The sequence below is a fragment of the Lycorma delicatula genome, chromosome 4, assembly GCF_047948215.1.
Source record: "Lycorma delicatula isolate Av1 chromosome 4, ASM4794821v1, whole genome shotgun sequence".
Taxonomy (NCBI): Eukaryota; Metazoa; Arthropoda; class Insecta; order Hemiptera; family Fulgoridae; genus Lycorma; species Lycorma delicatula.
In genome coordinates, this window is record NC_134458.1 from 169914620 (window position 1) to 169931652 (window position 17033).

The 17033-nt window shown below is 31.8% G+C and overlaps 1 protein-coding gene across 2 annotated transcripts in view; it reads left to right on the forward strand.

Moving 5' to 3' along the window:
- Sgt1 (suppressor of G2 allele of skp1) overlaps positions 1 to 14757 on the forward strand; it is a 31940-nt gene extending 17183 nt beyond the window's left edge. Inside the window, exons 5-8 of one of the 2 annotated variants that reach the window (XR_012756208.1) lie at positions 241 to 319; positions 771 to 904; positions 4512 to 4617; positions 14128 to 14757. Coding sequence is in view for 1 of the 2 variants with exons in the window: in XM_075364697.1 (XP_075220812.1) it covers positions 241 to 319; positions 771 to 904; positions 14128 to 14235 (321 nt within the window). In the remaining variant the exon portion in view is untranslated. The remainder of the gene's footprint in view (positions 1 to 240; positions 320 to 770; positions 905 to 4511; positions 4618 to 14127) is intronic. The other variant, XM_075364697.1, reaches the window with a different exon arrangement.
- Positions 14758 to 17033: the final 2276 nt, after the last annotated feature.

Consider the following 17033-nt stretch of genomic DNA (forward strand, 5'->3'; position numbering starts at 1 on the left):
ATAAATCAGCTGTTCATGTAACCATATGTTTATTTGTAACTTTACAGTGTTGCCATTTTTGGTTGCCAAAAAAGCTAGTCTCATTGCTTTATTTGCAGAACTCATGTATATATATATTGTGTGTGTGTGTGTGTGTGTGTGTGTGTGTGTGTGTGTGTGTGTGTGTGTGTGTGTGTATGACTTATACTATTATATATAACAGATTTTTAAAATATACTTTTTTTAATTTTATATTTTCAGATTGAAATAAAATTAAAGAAAGCTGAAGGAACAAGATGGGTCGTCCTTGAAGGAGAGCCAAAAACCGTAGAACCTAAAGGTTACACTTCATTTTATGTTTATTAGTGTATTTATAAGTAATTCTGAAATCTGTAATAATTTTAAACTGTTACATTAAAAATTTATTTAATTAATTAATTTATTTAATTCTTTTAAAAGTTAATATACACATCAACAATGTTTAAAGTGTATAAATTTTTGTTTTATAATCTTTTCTTTTGATTTACATTTCCTTTTCATTTTTTTTTATAGAGAATTTTAATTATGTAAAATGTTAGGAAACATTTTACATAATTATTATGTAAAATTAAATAGGTAATGGCAAATAATTTTTTAGAGTTTTAAAATTAAATTTTTATTGAATTATTTCATTTCAATAACAAGAGGTTTGTATGTGTTTCTCTGTATTTTGTCTCTGATGTTAACAATTTATTGAAGTCATTTAATGTTTTAGAGTTATTGTTTATATTAATGCATCTATTTATTTGCAGGTAGAAACTGGGATAAAGTGGTTGGGGAAATTGAAGATGATAAAGCTGAGGGTGAGGCAGCGTTAAATGCTCTTTTTCAAAAAATTTATTCAGAAGGTAGTGATGAAGTTAAAAAAGCAATGAACAAATCGTTTGTAAGTAAAACAAATTTTTATTTTTTAATTGTTTGGATGGTTTGTGTTGTTTTATTTTCAGTTTTGTAGTTATTTTTTGGTTTCTGTATTTTCTTCATCTTCAGTTACTTGATTTCTTCTTTTTTAGTTTTAATTTTGTCTATAAATTTTACCTGCTGACCTCCACATTAAATTATATCATCTCTGTTTTACATTCAGATGTTCCAAGTTTGAATTCCTTCAGACATGGTATTTTTAACAAGCTACAGATTTTTACACTTATTTCCTTTTGTAGGTTAATATCAGGAAGGCATGTACTTCCATTTTTAACACGTTTAAGTGCTTACAAAAATAAAGAATTTTTCAAATATTATTTATTACCTCATAATACATGGATTCAATAATAAATATAAGGAATATTCTTTTTTCTATACATATACCAAATCCGTTATCAAATACTGGTAACAGTTTGGAGAATTACAATTTTGTCTACTGTTGCCCATAATATAGAATCTGTTAATTCTTCAACTGTGAATTATTTTTCAACTTTGAGCTCTTTTCCCATGAACTATGAGACATGAAAGCTGGTAGAAATATACAATAATGAACCTGAATATTTGGAAAAATTATATAAATATACATTCACTTATAAACAAACTGGTAAATTTTGAACTTGATGATTTATTTAAATCGGCTGAAAGTTTTAATAGTTACTTTAATTCCGACCAATAATTAATGCAATTGATCATGACAACTATCAGTTTTTACATATTACAATAATGCATTGTTTGATATAGCACGAGGGGCAAAAAAAATGTAATGCACAGTAGAATGTAATGGAAGAATAGAAAGTTGCACAAAGCGATCGGTGCTGCCATCTTGTAGCTTTATTCCTCTATTACTAACATCCAAAACTTGTTAACCTACACTCTCATTTTCTGTCAGTCACCATTCTAATGGAGTCTGGTACACCTGCTATATCAGCATGTTTAAAATAATGTGCAGTGATTGAATTTCTAACAGTGGAAAAGTAAACACTACCATCATTATCAACTAAAGTTGACATCATTATCAACTAAAAGCCATTTATGGTGATGTTATGTTGATCGAAGTACTTAAGTAGGTGGACAATAAAATTTGTATCAAAAGCTGGTAAAGCGAATGTTGAGATATTCCATTTTAATTCAAAAAATTTTCAAAACTTTTATTGCAACACTATCTTTGATTTGATGATTTTTGGTATATGATAACTGCCCACCTTGTAGCGGCTAAAAAAATACTTTTCTTGAATAATATTTTCTAATTTGCCAAAAGGTAAAAATAGCCATTTTCGTTACTTTTTCCATGAGTTGTAGCATTCTTATTTTACGGATATGTATAAATAAAATAAAAACACTGTTATCACAAGTTAAACAATTTTTTTATTTTTCTAATGGCTCCTCAGTCCAGTATAAAAAGAAAAACTTTCACACATTTGTGCTACCATCAAGAAGATTTTGAAATTGCAGCTGAATGGAATTTTTTGCCTCATACCATGCAAAAGGTCCATGTGATGGTATTGGTAGAACTTTAAAAAGGACTGTGACTAAAGCAAGCCTTTAAGGACAGTCAATAATCAAATTGTTACACCTTCTGAAATGTACGATTATTGCAAAGACAATGCTAAAAATAAAACATCTATTTTCTGCTCTAATAAAGATGTTAAAGAGACTGAAGGATACCTCAGTTCTTGTTATCAGGTAATCAAAACAGTCCCAGAAACAAGAACCTTTCACAATTATGTTCCAACAAGTCAGAAATGCATTCTGAAAGTCCGGGCAACCTTTGAATCAGAAACATTTATGTTACTGTCAGTACACACGGACATTAGTGTTTCTGATTGCTTTATAGGTTTACCAAAGCCAAAATGTAAAAATTATATCTGCTGCATATACGATGGCAGTTGGTGGTTAGGCAAAGTCATTGAAGACAAAATACATGAAAATGAAGAGGAATACCAAATACACTTTTCCATCCGCATGGTCCTGTACTTCATTCAAGAAATCATTGAGGAATAATCAAACATGGGTTCAATTGGAAAATATTTTAAAGATTCTCACGCCTTCAAAGCTTTTTCTATCAACTACTGGAATTACACCAAAGATGAATGAGGGCTTATCAGTTCTACTCAATAAAAAAATAGCAGGAGCACTAAGTTATCTTTGTTAAATTTGTTATTAAAAAGTGCGAGATTATTCATAATTTCCATTAGCAGGAGTAAAATAAGGTAAAAGTGAATTGAACAACTTGTTAGTGTATTTGAATTATCATTTTATAATTATTATTTATCATTTTGCAATTGACTATTTATTAATTATCAGTTTATTCATTCTGCTGAGTTTAGTTGTAATTTTTATAATCTGAAAAAAATACAAAACATCAGTATTTTTGGATACGTTGTTTACAGTTAGAAGGAACAACGTTTCTAGCAGTTTCGTTGGTTACATTACTCTTCAACTCCTACAAATAACAAAGGAAATTTTATATAGTTTTAAAGTACATAAAAAGTACTTACTGCTGTAAAAATTTCAAATTTTTGCCACCTGTCCCACATGTGGTTTATGGGCCCCAAAAATGAGACATTTTCAAAATCGTACAATTTGGCGGTCATTTTATTTAATGAAGGACACTCGGTAACAGTCCAGTTTTTTTTTAATAATTACTACTAGTACCTAAGAGTTAAAAGATAAAAAACAGGCCTGTTACTAAGCCCTTCATTATTTATTTTGAGCCCAAAATTTGAAAAAAAAAACAATTTGTAAACGTAACTTCAGTAAACATTACAAGATTTGGTTATGTAACAAAATGAATCTTAAGTACACTAAGATGAAGTTCCATATTTACTCTTTCAAAAAAGCCCTTTTTGACCCTCTGTATGATATAAAATAAGAATGCTACAGCTCATGGAAAAAGTGACGAAAATGGCTGTTTTCACCTGTTGATGAGTTAGAAAATAGTTATTACTCAAGATACTACAAAGTGAGTAGTTATCATATACCAAATATCATCAAAATCAAAAATAGTGATGCACTGATCGTTTGTTGAATTAAAATGGAATATCCCTGTTGAGGATCGATAGTGTTCTGGGTTTACAAATATGTATTTGTGACTGACTACCTGGAAGCTGGTTGAGTGTAAATTCTGTGCTATATGTAGAGATGTTAAATCACCTTAGGAGGTGCATGTATTGTGTCCGACAATCCACAAAGCCAATAATTTGGCAACATGATAATGCTCGGCCACCTACATCACATGCAACCACCAAGGCTCTTATGGAAATTTGAACCTATTCCACCCACTCTGTATACCCACCAGAATTAGTGCTCTGCAATATTTACATTTTTCTGCATTTAAATAGAGCGTTAAGGATAATCATTTCATCAATGGATGATGAACTTAGGGTACAGTGAGATCTGTGGTTCAAGGAAAGACTGCCACACCAGAATTCTTCATTGTTGGAAAGAAAAAACTGGCTCACTGTGGGAGGAATGTGTAGCTGTAAATGATGACTGCATAGATATATAAATATAAGTTTTGGAAGTAAATAAAATGTACTTTATATAAATGTTACTTTTGTTTCATTTGGTAGTTATGAGCGACTACATTTGAGCATGGTTGCGTTACATTTCAGCCACTCCTCTTATTTTAAAGTTGATGATGGAATCTGTAATTTGAAAAGCTTATTACATAAATTAGTAAGTTTATATTAAAATTACTTGTTTGTTCTTTTATTAATTTTGTTAGTAATTTTACATATACAAAAAAATTATTACATATACTATACATATGTAATAATTTTTTTAAGGGATAGCCATTTTGATAAATCTATTTTTCTTTTTAAAAAAAAATATTGAAAGAAAAACAGCAGTATAATTAATAGAATGACATAATACATAAAGATTAGATGACAGTGGAATGGCAGTCAGATATACATACACACACACAAAATGTCTCAAATAGATGTATAATTATAGCTGCACAAACAGGGATAAAAATGAAAAATTATATCAGCTTTTAGGTCAAATATCTGTTTTTCATTATTGTTACTTTTCACTATTGTTAATAAACATGGCTGAAATTCAGTTGTCTTTTTACCAATGTAAGTGGCTTTTGAGGTGTTATTGGAAAATTGAGAATGTTCAAGAGGTTCAAAGACATTGGATAAAGTAATCTGTAACACTTACACAGGTGAGAATTGATGTAGACAAACTTGCAGCTGCAGGAATTAGTAATAAGTTTGAAGTTAATGGTTCAGTGGAAAATGTAATAAGGGGTGGTCTGGGCAAAGAAAAACCTCTACTGGTAATGATGCCGTTTTAGTAATACAAACCTTTACATGATCCCCAAAGAAGTCTCTCAGGCAATATTTTCATGAGACTAGTTTACAAAAAGACAGTGTGCATAGAATTTTATGAACTAGTGAGTGGAGACTATACATTCCTTTACATACTTTACATACGTTAAATGAAGATGTTCCAGATAGACGAGTACGGATTTGTGAATGGTACAAGAACAAGAGTGAAACACATGAAGGATTTGAAGACTTAATTGTTTGGTCAGTTGATGAAGTCACTTTTAAGCTTAATGGAAGAATTAATAGTCTTAACAATTTTTATTGGGATAATGGAAATCCACACATTATTGAACAGAAACATGTTAATTTACCAGGCTTAACAGTATGATGTGGTTTATCTTCTAGAGGGATTGTTGGACCATTATTCTTTGAGGGGCTATCGCTGGGATTCATTACTTTAAAAAAAATCCCTGCTCTACATAAACGTTTTATTGATGAAGTTATTTATTGCTTTCAACAAGACAGAGCTCCACCTCACTATCATTATGACGTGATAGAATTTTTTGACAACACCTGAGTGATGGATAGGATGAAGAGAAAGTACTTCAGAATTCAGCTTGATATCAAGCTGTGAACTGACTTAGCACTATGGACTTCTCTACCTTTGGAAAGTTTTAAAGACACTTTGTATGCTACAAAACTAAGGTACTGCAACAGTTGAGACAATAAATCAAAAATACAGTTAACACAATACTTTTAGCTACAGTACATTTAGTTTGTTGCTGGGTATAAAATTGTTGTTATAGATGTACTGATATTAATGGTAATAATTTTGAACACTTATAAGTTTCAGTTAAAAAACAACATAAACAGTATCATTTATCTAAATATTTCTTTAATAAGATATAACTCTCCAAACTATGCACACTCTTTTTGAGACTATTTATATATTTTTTTAAATAAATTCTTTTAAGAATCATACTCCTCTGTACTACATACAAATATATTTATTTTATTAGATCAACCAAAGTACAGATTAAATAAAGTAGGATGACTTACCTTATTCCACTATATATGGAGGAGCCGGCTTTTGCAATTTACTCGTATCATCAGCTGCATTATATATTCATCTCAAATTATATTACAAACTTTGTAAAATATAATAACATATCATGCATTTATTTATTTTATTTAAAATTTAAAACGTTTAATCCTTTTATTTTTTTATTTAAAACTTTTATTCAGTTAAATTAAAAATTAAAACAATATTTAAAAATATGAAAATTTAATTAAAATTAACATTAAAAATTAAATTGTAAAAATTTTTATGTATGTAAAAATATACGACGTCAAGGCATAAAATCAGATTACTTGTAAAATTAAAAATTAAAATTAAAATCAAACAAAAATAATTTTAAGTTAAGCAATAATACTTGTACAGGTGTTTCAAAGAAACAGGAAATTTTGAAAGTTGTGTTGGTAGCCGTGGGCGATTGGTACCCCTTGATAAGTGGCGCCAGCCTCTCCAACCCAACCTGCCATTTAGTTGTCATGGATCCTTGGAGTGGTGCGCAACGTGCATTTGCTATCAAAGCGTTTTACAAAAACAATGACAGTGTGGAGGGAGCGTGTAGAGAATTTCACCGTCATTTTAACCTGGGACGGCACGACCGTGTTCCATCAGCACATGCAATTAAAACATGGATATCTAATTTTGAGGAAACTGGTTCGGCAATGAAAAAGAAACCTCCAGGCTGTGAGCAAACCGTCCGTACACCACAGAATGTTCAAGCTTTACAAGATGCTGTCACACGAAGTCCGCATCGGTCAATCCGTCGTCTCTCAGCATCTTTACAATTGCATAGTTGAAGTGTTCGAAGAATGTTAGTGAAGGACTTGCAATACCATCCATACAAGTTGCAGATCGTCCAGGAACTGAAACCAAATAATGCAATTGTGCGAGCACAATTCTGTAATTTAATGCTTCAGAAGATAAATGATAATGAAGAGTTTGTTCACGAACTGTGGATGTCAGACGAAGCGCATTTCCACCTCAGTGGATTTTTTAACAGGCAAAATTTCAGATACTGGGCACAAGAAAATCCTACACAGCTACACCAGTGTTCGTTGCACAGCCAGAAAGTGACTGTGGTATGCTATGTCATCTTACGGTGTTATGGGCCCTTATTTTTTTGAGGATGACAACAGTCTTGCGATTACAGTGACGTCGGCTCGTTACATAGCCGTGCTTGAAACCTTTGTTGTGGAACAACAAAAGAGATTTCCACCGATTCTTAACACAGCCTGGTTTCAACAAGACGGAGCAACGTCACATACTGCACGAATATCGATGGCAGCTGTACGCCAATTGTTTGGACAACGTGTCATTTCACGAAATTGTGACATTAGATGACCTCCCAGATCGCCTGATCTCTCAGCTTGCGATTACTTTTTGTGGGGTCACCTTAAAAGCAAAGTGTTCCACAGTAGACCTGCTACAACAAAAGAACTGAAGGCAAAGATCCGAGAAGCAATTGCGGAAATTCCAGTTGAGATGTTACGTCAAACCATGAACAATTTAACGAAGGGACTTCGTGAGTGTTTACGTAGAAGAGGAGGTCACCTGCAAGATGTCATCTTTAAAAAATAAATTAAAATGTATGTATCCTAAAATGGCAACATTTGTACAATTACATGAAATAAAATTCATTTTCTAAAAAAAATGTTTCATTAACGTTATTTAATTTTTTAAATTTCCCGTTTCTTTGAATCACCTGTACATTTAACTGAACTTACTTTATTAATACTGATTGAAATATATTAAATTATACATCACTATCAAAATACAGTACAGGTTGCAGTAGATGGTAGTGCCATCTACTGCAACCTTCAAAATACTGTCATCCTCATATTTCAGTAGTGATTGAAATATATAAATAGTATGGTGATAATATATTTAAATTTAGTAATATATTTCAATTAGTATGGTGAAGTAAGTTCAGTTGAATGGACAGCATGTATAATTGCTGTACTTAAAATTATTTTTTTATTTGAGTTTTAATTTTAATTTGATGTTATGCCTTGATGTCATACTTTTACATATGTAAAAATTTTTACAATTTAATATTTAATGTTAATTTTGATTTTAATTGAATAAAAGTTTAATAAAAAGATAAAAGGTTTTAAATGTTAAATAAATGAATGAATGTTAGTATATTTTACAAAGTTTTTAATGTAATTTGAGATGTATATATAATGCAGCTGCTGATGCAAGTAAATCGCAAAAGCACTCCTGCATATAGTGGATTAAGGTAAGTCATTCTTCTTGATTCATTCTGTACTTTGGTTGATCTAATAATATATATGTAGTTTTTTTATAATTCAAATATAGTGTCCATTTTATCTTAATTGGTTACCCCTATCAATAATTATTAATAAACCAGCTTAAATAGAATAAATAAAGAACTTATTTTGTAAGTTGCTTTTTAATCAAACAATTTCCTCTTGGTTTTTAATTTTGAAGATCATTCAGATATAAATCTAATTTTAGTTGCTACTGTTTATTCAGAGTATTTTTTTGGTTGTCCAAAGTGTTTTTTATCTGCACAATTTCCATTAATTTTTAAATACTAGTTTTTTTTTACTTTTTGAAGTAGTTTTTACATGTTTGAAGCCAGTTACCCGTAAAGGATTCCATATCCTTATTATTTTGAAATGTTTGACCTCCCAGATTCTGTATAAGTGGTCTAAGCAACTAGGAGTCACATGGTACTAAGGCAGGGGTGTAAGGAAGATTTTCGGCTCTAGTTTAATGCATTTGAATCGGTTTTTGTGTGGTTACTGTTTGAGTAACAGGGTGTGATGTAGTGTTATCATGTAGAAACAACATGTGGATTCCATGCCATTTAAACCTGTAGGTTGCCTCAACTTTGGGTAACAATTCACTACAATTTGTAGCATTTTATTGTCATCATTTTATGAAGAAAATCAATATATTCCCCTTTTCTTCATCAGTGTGTTGGTACTGGTCCGCTTTATCTCTGGTCTATAATGATACTTTCAGGTTTAATTTTATATATAAGAATTAAAAATTGACCCAAATTTTGTAACATTTAATTTTTGAATAATTTGAATGCACAGCTTTCTACATTTATTTTGCACAACACTAGTTATTGGTTACTCATCCTTTGCTTGCTACTTGGAACCAAATGTGTGGGGATAAGTGGAAGTAGTGTAGATACGCCCACTACTCAAATTGACCTTAGTCATGATCATTTATTGTTGAAAAAATATAAATGAAAGTTTGAATTAGCAGAAATAAAATAAAATAGAAATAAAATTACTGATTTCATTATTATTTATGATAAAGAATATTCAGTTTTAATTATTATTAATATTTTGATAGAGGGCTTTATGTGAAACATTGATTAGTATGGTTGAGGAGTGATGTGCAGTGATGGAGAAAGGATGTTCACTGGCAATTCTGTTCTGTACTTGCATGTAGACAAGGATTCGAATAAACGTTATCATCCTTTAACTGCCAGTTCTGAAGTGAGTGGGAGTTAGGTTGATAGTGCAAAGTAAAACACGCTTTTTATACTAACAGTTTAAAAATTTAATTTCTCAAAAGTAAAAAGAACTATCATCTTGATTTTTACAATTTTGAATACAAAAACTACATTTAACAAAAATATTTTTTTAATTGATATTTTTGATAGAATCTATTTTTAATAAATATTGAAACAATATTAGACAAAACAAGTCAGAGCTTAAAGCCAAGTTAATTACTTCAATTAGTAAAACTTTTGTTGTGGGAAATAATTTTATGTAAAACCTTTTTGAATAATTCAGTATGTAAAATTTAACTATAGCTGAAGTTAATTGAATTCAACACCACCAGTATATGTTTTTCTAAACATATTTAGCAAAATAAAAAAGACTGAAATTTGTGAAGTATGGAAAATGTTAATTAATAGACAGCATAATATTGCACTTGTGAAGATGTTATGATAAATTATTGAATTATGACTGATTATAAAAATGGTTGCAATCATAAACTCATTGGATCTAGAACTCCGAGGGTAAATACAATATAAAAAATAAATTAAACAAAAGTTAAATTTTTTCCTCTCCATAATATTTCACCATTAACATACAGTTTTCTATGCATGAGTCAGGTTTTGTGCACCATATTCACTTCATTCTCTTCTGTTCCTGGCCAAACTTTTTAAGGTTTTGTTAGCTCCCATATCCTTTTAGATTATCTGTAATCTTTACTCTTTTTTTGCAGCTTATATTGATTCCTTCAGCACCTTAATCAATCCTTCTGTTATAATATACTTCAGACAATTTGGTTTCTTATTCTGAATTGTTTTGATTAAGCTTCCATTATCATTAACTCTACATTTTTCATTTTTTCTGTCCATTTAATGTTCTCCAGTTTCCTCCATACCACATTTCAAATGCTTCCAGTCTTCCTCTATCTTTTTCTTACTGTACATATTTCAAATCTATGCTGAAGTACATTCTAAACATAGCACTTCCAATGATGCATCTTTAACTTCATTTTACTTCGAAGTGGTCCTTTCTGTTATATCCTTCCTTAGTAATTGCTATTCTCTTTTTTATTTCATTTTTAGTTTTGCAATCTTTTATTAACAAGATACCTGAATGCCACTTTCATTCTTACCAGCAAAGTTCATGTTTAAGTCCTCTATAGAGATTCATTGGTTTATACTCTACTATAATCATTACTTCAGTTTTCTTAACATTCATTTTATTCCATATTCTGTCATAGTTTCTTCTAAACTAGAAATCATTTGTTGAATTCGGAGGGATAAAGCCCCTCCAATGCTCTTGGCAATTTTGCAATTGCAAATTGAAGGAGCAACCTGCCAACATCAAATTCTGCTTCCTGTTAAAGAAAACAGCAGCGGAGATAGTATCAATGCTTCAAAAAGCTTATGGGAAGGAAGCTCTAAGCTACCAAGAATTTACAAGTGGTTTTCCTGGTTCAGACGTGACCAAATGGCATTTGAAGATGAACCCTGTTCAGATAACCTTCATTGTCCAGTACAGACGAAAATGTTAAAAACTGTGTGATGCCATCATGTTTGATCTTCGCCAAACAATTGACAAGTTGGAGGAAATAACTGAAGTTTCCTAGAGTTCATATCAAACAATCCTAACCAAATATTTGTACATTTGTCGCAGCAAAGTTTGTTCCATGACTGCTTTCTGATGACCAGAGAGAAAACTATCTGAAAGTGTGCCATAAATTAAAAGAACAAGTAGAAACTGTCCCAGATTTTCTGTTAAGAGTCATGACAGGGGATGAATCTTTTTGTACGGCTGTGACCCTGAAACGAAACAACAGTCCAGTCAATAGAAGACACCTTCATTGCCCAGACCAAACGAACACAGCAAGTAAAATCAAATGTGAAGTTCATGATGGTTTGTTTTTTCAGCATCAAAGGAGTCATTCACGTCATCCCTCAGGACATCACAGTAAACCAACATTGCTATCTACAAGTGCTGATGCTTTTGTATGAGGCAGTTAGAAAAAAACAACCTGAATTGTAATGATCAGGAGACTGGCTGCTTCATCATGACAACGTGCCTGTCCACACAGCGATGAAACTCAACTAGTCTTTCACAAAAAAAAGGCATGATCATTTTCTTATCCCCTTTATTCACCAACCTAGCCCCTGTTACTTCTTATTTCCAAGAAAAGACCTAAAGGGAAAGCATCTTCAGGATGTAGAAGAGGTTAAGAAAAAATCACTAGATCCACTTTACAGCATTAGTTCAGAAGAATATAAAAAATGTTTCAAACATTGGGAAAGCTGTTGGTACAAGTGCATAGCATCTAATGGTGTTGAAATGGTAATTGTGTATATCACCTAATGTTCAACAGGAATGGTGATGGGCAGCACCCATGCATTTCTCTTCCTAAGTCAAACCATTCTGATTAAGTTTCCTTTCTTTTCATAGCTGTTTTCTGATTCAAATGCAATTCTTTAATTAATATATATATATATATATATATTTAATTTTTCTATGTACCTCTTATTTACTCAATAGCATCCCTTGTCCCCTTCTCTTTCCTGAATCCATGTTGTTCTTCTGAAACGTTTGCTCCATTTTTTTTACTTTGTCATTTGTTCAGAATTTACGGAGAAGTCTGAATAGTAAATCAGATAATTTGTTCTGTAATATTGATACTACTGCACCATACGTTTTAGGGATTGGAATCGCAGTTGTTTTAAGAAAGTCTTATGGCCACATCCCACTATTGTAGATTGTGATATAGGGTAAGCAACATAAAACCAAACCCATAATGAAACTGCTATCCAACACTATTTATGAGACTCACACAATTAGTGGGACTAATGGATGTATTTGTTACTACTAATTGCTGCTGCCGTTTGTCAGGTGATTACGTGTCAGTGCAGTGTAGGTTTTGTTGCAGTGCAGTATTGTGAATGCAGTTGTGAGTTAAATCCCTTATTCAATCCAGGAGGATAGCCACAGTTGAGGCCTATATTCATTCTGGATTGTGTGAAGAGTCATGCCAAGTATTTGTAGAAAAATTTCCAAATACCTGTATCCCAGTGAAGAGTAGAATACACGATTTAGTTAAAAAATGGCGTACAACAGGTTTGGTTGCAAATGCAAAATGAAATAGGCAACCTTCCATTGGGACTGCACAGGCCCTTGCCTATATTGCAAGAATTACTGCAAAGCAAAAAAAATCACTATGCAAGTTATCCTAACAATCTGGTGTTAAATACACTTCTTGTTGTAAAATTCTTTATGAATTAAAATTGAAACCATGCTGCATTACAACTGTGCAACAACTGAAGGAGACAGACAACGAGCTATCAGCAGAGGACAGTGGCCTCCATGTTCCCCAGAGTTGCCTGCTTGTGATTTTTTCCTTTGGGGCTACTTAAAGAGAAACTTTATGCATCTAATCTTCACAATATTGATGAATTGAAAGTGAACATTCAACGAGAAATCAACGCAATTTACATCAGAGGACTCTCAATGTGTTCAGTTGAGCACAAAAGTGCATCGATGCCTAGGGTGGTCATTTTGAACATCTTTTGTAACAATAAGGTAAATAAATGCAACATTTAAATTACATTTTATGTTTTTCTTATTTAATTCATATCATTCATAAAATTTCATTCCAACATAACCTACCGATTCTGCAGTGCTTATGTTATAGGTTCGGTTTTATGTTGTTCACTCTGTAACAGTTCCGTCATCTCTTGTAATCCTTGTTCATTAAGACATTTAATCTCTTAAATATCAGCCCATCTATTCCTACAACTTTTACATTCTTTGCTTTATTACTTGAATAACTTCTAATTATAGGATTGCCTAACCTCTTTTACTTTAACCTAATCTTCTATAGGAAAGTCATGTGGTTTTCTATTAAGACTGATTTCCTTCTTGAAATAAGGCTTAACAATTTCCACTGATAATTTCTTCTCTAGTGCCTGCATTTTTCCTTTACTTATTCTATGTTACTGTTTGTAATATATTTTTTTTATTGTCATTTTTATTCTAAGTTTTTTATATCTGAGCATTTATCTGCAAGTGGTGCATTCTTTGCTTTTTGTGTTACTCTTTTTTTTTTTAATTCATTATTCAATTTTCTATGAAGCTCTTTCATTCTTGTTCTCGTTTCCCTTGGGTGTTCCATTTTTTAAATTAAAAGCAAAATTAATAATTTTTTTTTATAAATTAAAATATAGATGAACTAAAAATAAAAGTAACTTAAGTGTTCGAGTACAATGTAGAGATGGACTTGAGAAGGTTAATATAAAGTAAGATGATATTATTTATTGTAACAATAATGCTATCAGATTATTAATCATTAGTTTTATTTTATTTGCAACAGCTTGAATCAGGTGGAACAGTTTTGAGTACAAATTGGTCAGAAGTTGCTAAAGATAAAGTTGATATTAAACCACCAGATGGTATGGAATGGAGAAAATGGGATCAGTAACCTTCTTTAAATCGTGTTTCTTCACTTCACATCTTGTAAAAACTTTTTCTTGTATTTAATATTTTTAATACCAACCAACATTTTATTTATGTAATATAAATATAAGCAATCAAACTTTCTGTTTCTAATGCATAGTTTATTAATGAAAAAAAAAAAATTGTAATTTTTTTTTTTAATTTTAATTCATTTAATAACATTATGTAGTATTTTTACAGTGCTTAGGTGCACTATTTTTCCATCAGATTGCAGCAGGCTCATTATTTTTATTTTTATTAGAGTTTAAATTAGCATCTGCTTTTTTTGTTTTATTATTTATCACATCATCTACAAAAAAACTGAAAACATTTATGCTATCACTATTTTATTTATTATTGTAACTGCTATTATTATTATGTATTTTTTATTTACATTAAATATTAAATGATTGCAGCACACAAGCTAATGGTTTTCCTTTATTTTGTTTATGAAGTGTTTAAATTATCAGTTTTTCAATAATGTAATAAACTAATAAATAATTTATTTTAATAAAGTGTTTATTATTATTATTCTCATCATCATCATAATTTTAGTGTATAAGATGGATTTGTTTATGTTTACATCCATAGAGTAATACATGGGGAGAAGTATTGTAATGTTGTGAAGGAGGAGGAGGAGAGATGCCATTCTGATATTTTATTATCTGTTGATAAAACATTAATTTAAAATTAATTTAATTTAAATATGTAATACTCACCTACGTGGTACCATCTCAGTCTTTCATCCAGAAAATCATGATTTTGGATCAATCATGTTTGATATTTTTTATAAGCTAACAAATGTTATATTTTAGTTGTTCACTAAAAAGCAGTTGTCAGTGTTATAAGTATATAAAACTGTACGAGGATAAGTCAAAAAGAGAAATTTTGATTTCCCTCCCAGTCACATCTATGGCAGCAATGATTGTTCTGCTATAACTCATAACCTCTATGAGAACTGTTCATTGAAAGTATTCTTTCATTGTTAGCTATTTGTGATTATGTCTAAAAGTTTGTTTAAAATGAGTGCTCCTTTGTCTGATTGCACCAAGGAAGAAACACAAGCAGTGATACATTTCCTCAGTTCAGAAGGGGTAAAACCAGCAGAGATTATTCATCGAATGCAGCAGCAATATGGAGAGAGTTGTTTGAGTAGAAACAAGATCTACGAATGGATTGATCACTTTAAAAATGGTAGGATTTCTCTCTGCGATGAACAGTGGCAAGGTAGACTAAATGACAATATTGAAGCAGTTAAACTAATGATTCTTGGTAATTGATGAATTACAGTTAATGACATTGCAAGTGAATTGAATATAAGCCACGGCTCAGCATTTTCAATCATCCACGATTCTTTAAACTTTTGAAAAGTGTGCTCACAGGGTTCCACATCAATTAACCAGCATCCTCAAAGAGAATCGTTTGAAAATATCCCAGAAGCTTTTGAACCATTACGAAGATGGAGACTCATTTCTTAAGCGAATAATAACTGTTGAGGAGACATGGGTTCATCACTTTTAACCCGAGAATAAGCGACAGAGTTTAGTGTGGAAACATCCTTCATCTCCCACATCTCAATTTCCCCCCCCCCCACCACAAGGGGAGAAGATCCCACCTCGTAGCATGTCAGGTCGCTACACCACCCCTCCGTTCTTTGCCAACAATGGCTCTAACGAAGGACATCTTCTTGCCTTCAAACTGATCACATTCCACAGTGTTCAGCCCGGCCACGTGAGATGCCACCGATGAAGATGCCCCGAGGGACACCTACATCAGTAAATTCACCCCGAGAGATAGTATTGAGTTCTGCCTTCCGAAGAAGACATCTGACACCTAAAGCTACCACGTTGCCCTCAGGAACTAAGCTAAAAAGCCTACTCGCGGAAGACCGAAGACCCCGCACCTGTCACCATTAAGCCCTAAACTACACCCTAGTGCGTAGATGCATCAAGTATGCCACGACAGCATATTAATCTGCAAAATTCAGTCACCGCAAACGAATATCGTTAATTTAAGCGATTGGAGTGCAGCCAGCATAAACTAAGTCCCAGAGGACCTCAGGTCTGGTCCGTCAGGAGCTGAGTATAACCTCTAGACTCTCACTACAGCTCCACTTTTGAGGACCACTCGGAATAGCACTAGATTGATCGCAACCAACATTTACTTATTACCCCTTCATCTCCCACAGCAAAAAAGTTCAAAACTCAGATGTCTGTAGGAAAGGTGATGATGACAATATTTACACTTCAGGATAATGCTCGACCTAATACAGCCAAAAATACAGTCCTTTGCCTTCAAGATCTTTGTTTTGAGCTTCTGGACCACCCTCCATACAGTCTGGACCTGGCTCCAAGCAATTTTCATCTTTTTGGCCCATTAAAAGAAGAGTTGAAAGGGAATCATTATCAATCTGATGAAGAGGTCATAGAAGCAGTGAAAAACTTTCTGCACACCAGACCGAAAACTTTATTCCAGGAAGGAATTCATAAGCTTGTTTTGAGGTGGACTAAATACATAGAAGTAGGAGGGAATTATGTTGAAAAATAATGCATGTGTCATTTATTTGTAACTTGATTAAAAAACAATGGGGACACTAACTGCACCTGTTTTTTTTTTTAGGCAATAGCAGCCAAAATCTCATAACTAGGGAAAATGTATTAAAGGATTTTTTCTAATTTTGATTTGCAGATTGCATTCAATAACTAACACATAGATATTATTAAAGAAACTGCAAAATGATATATATTTTGCACAGCTACAGAAATTTTTTGAGTTAAATATTTA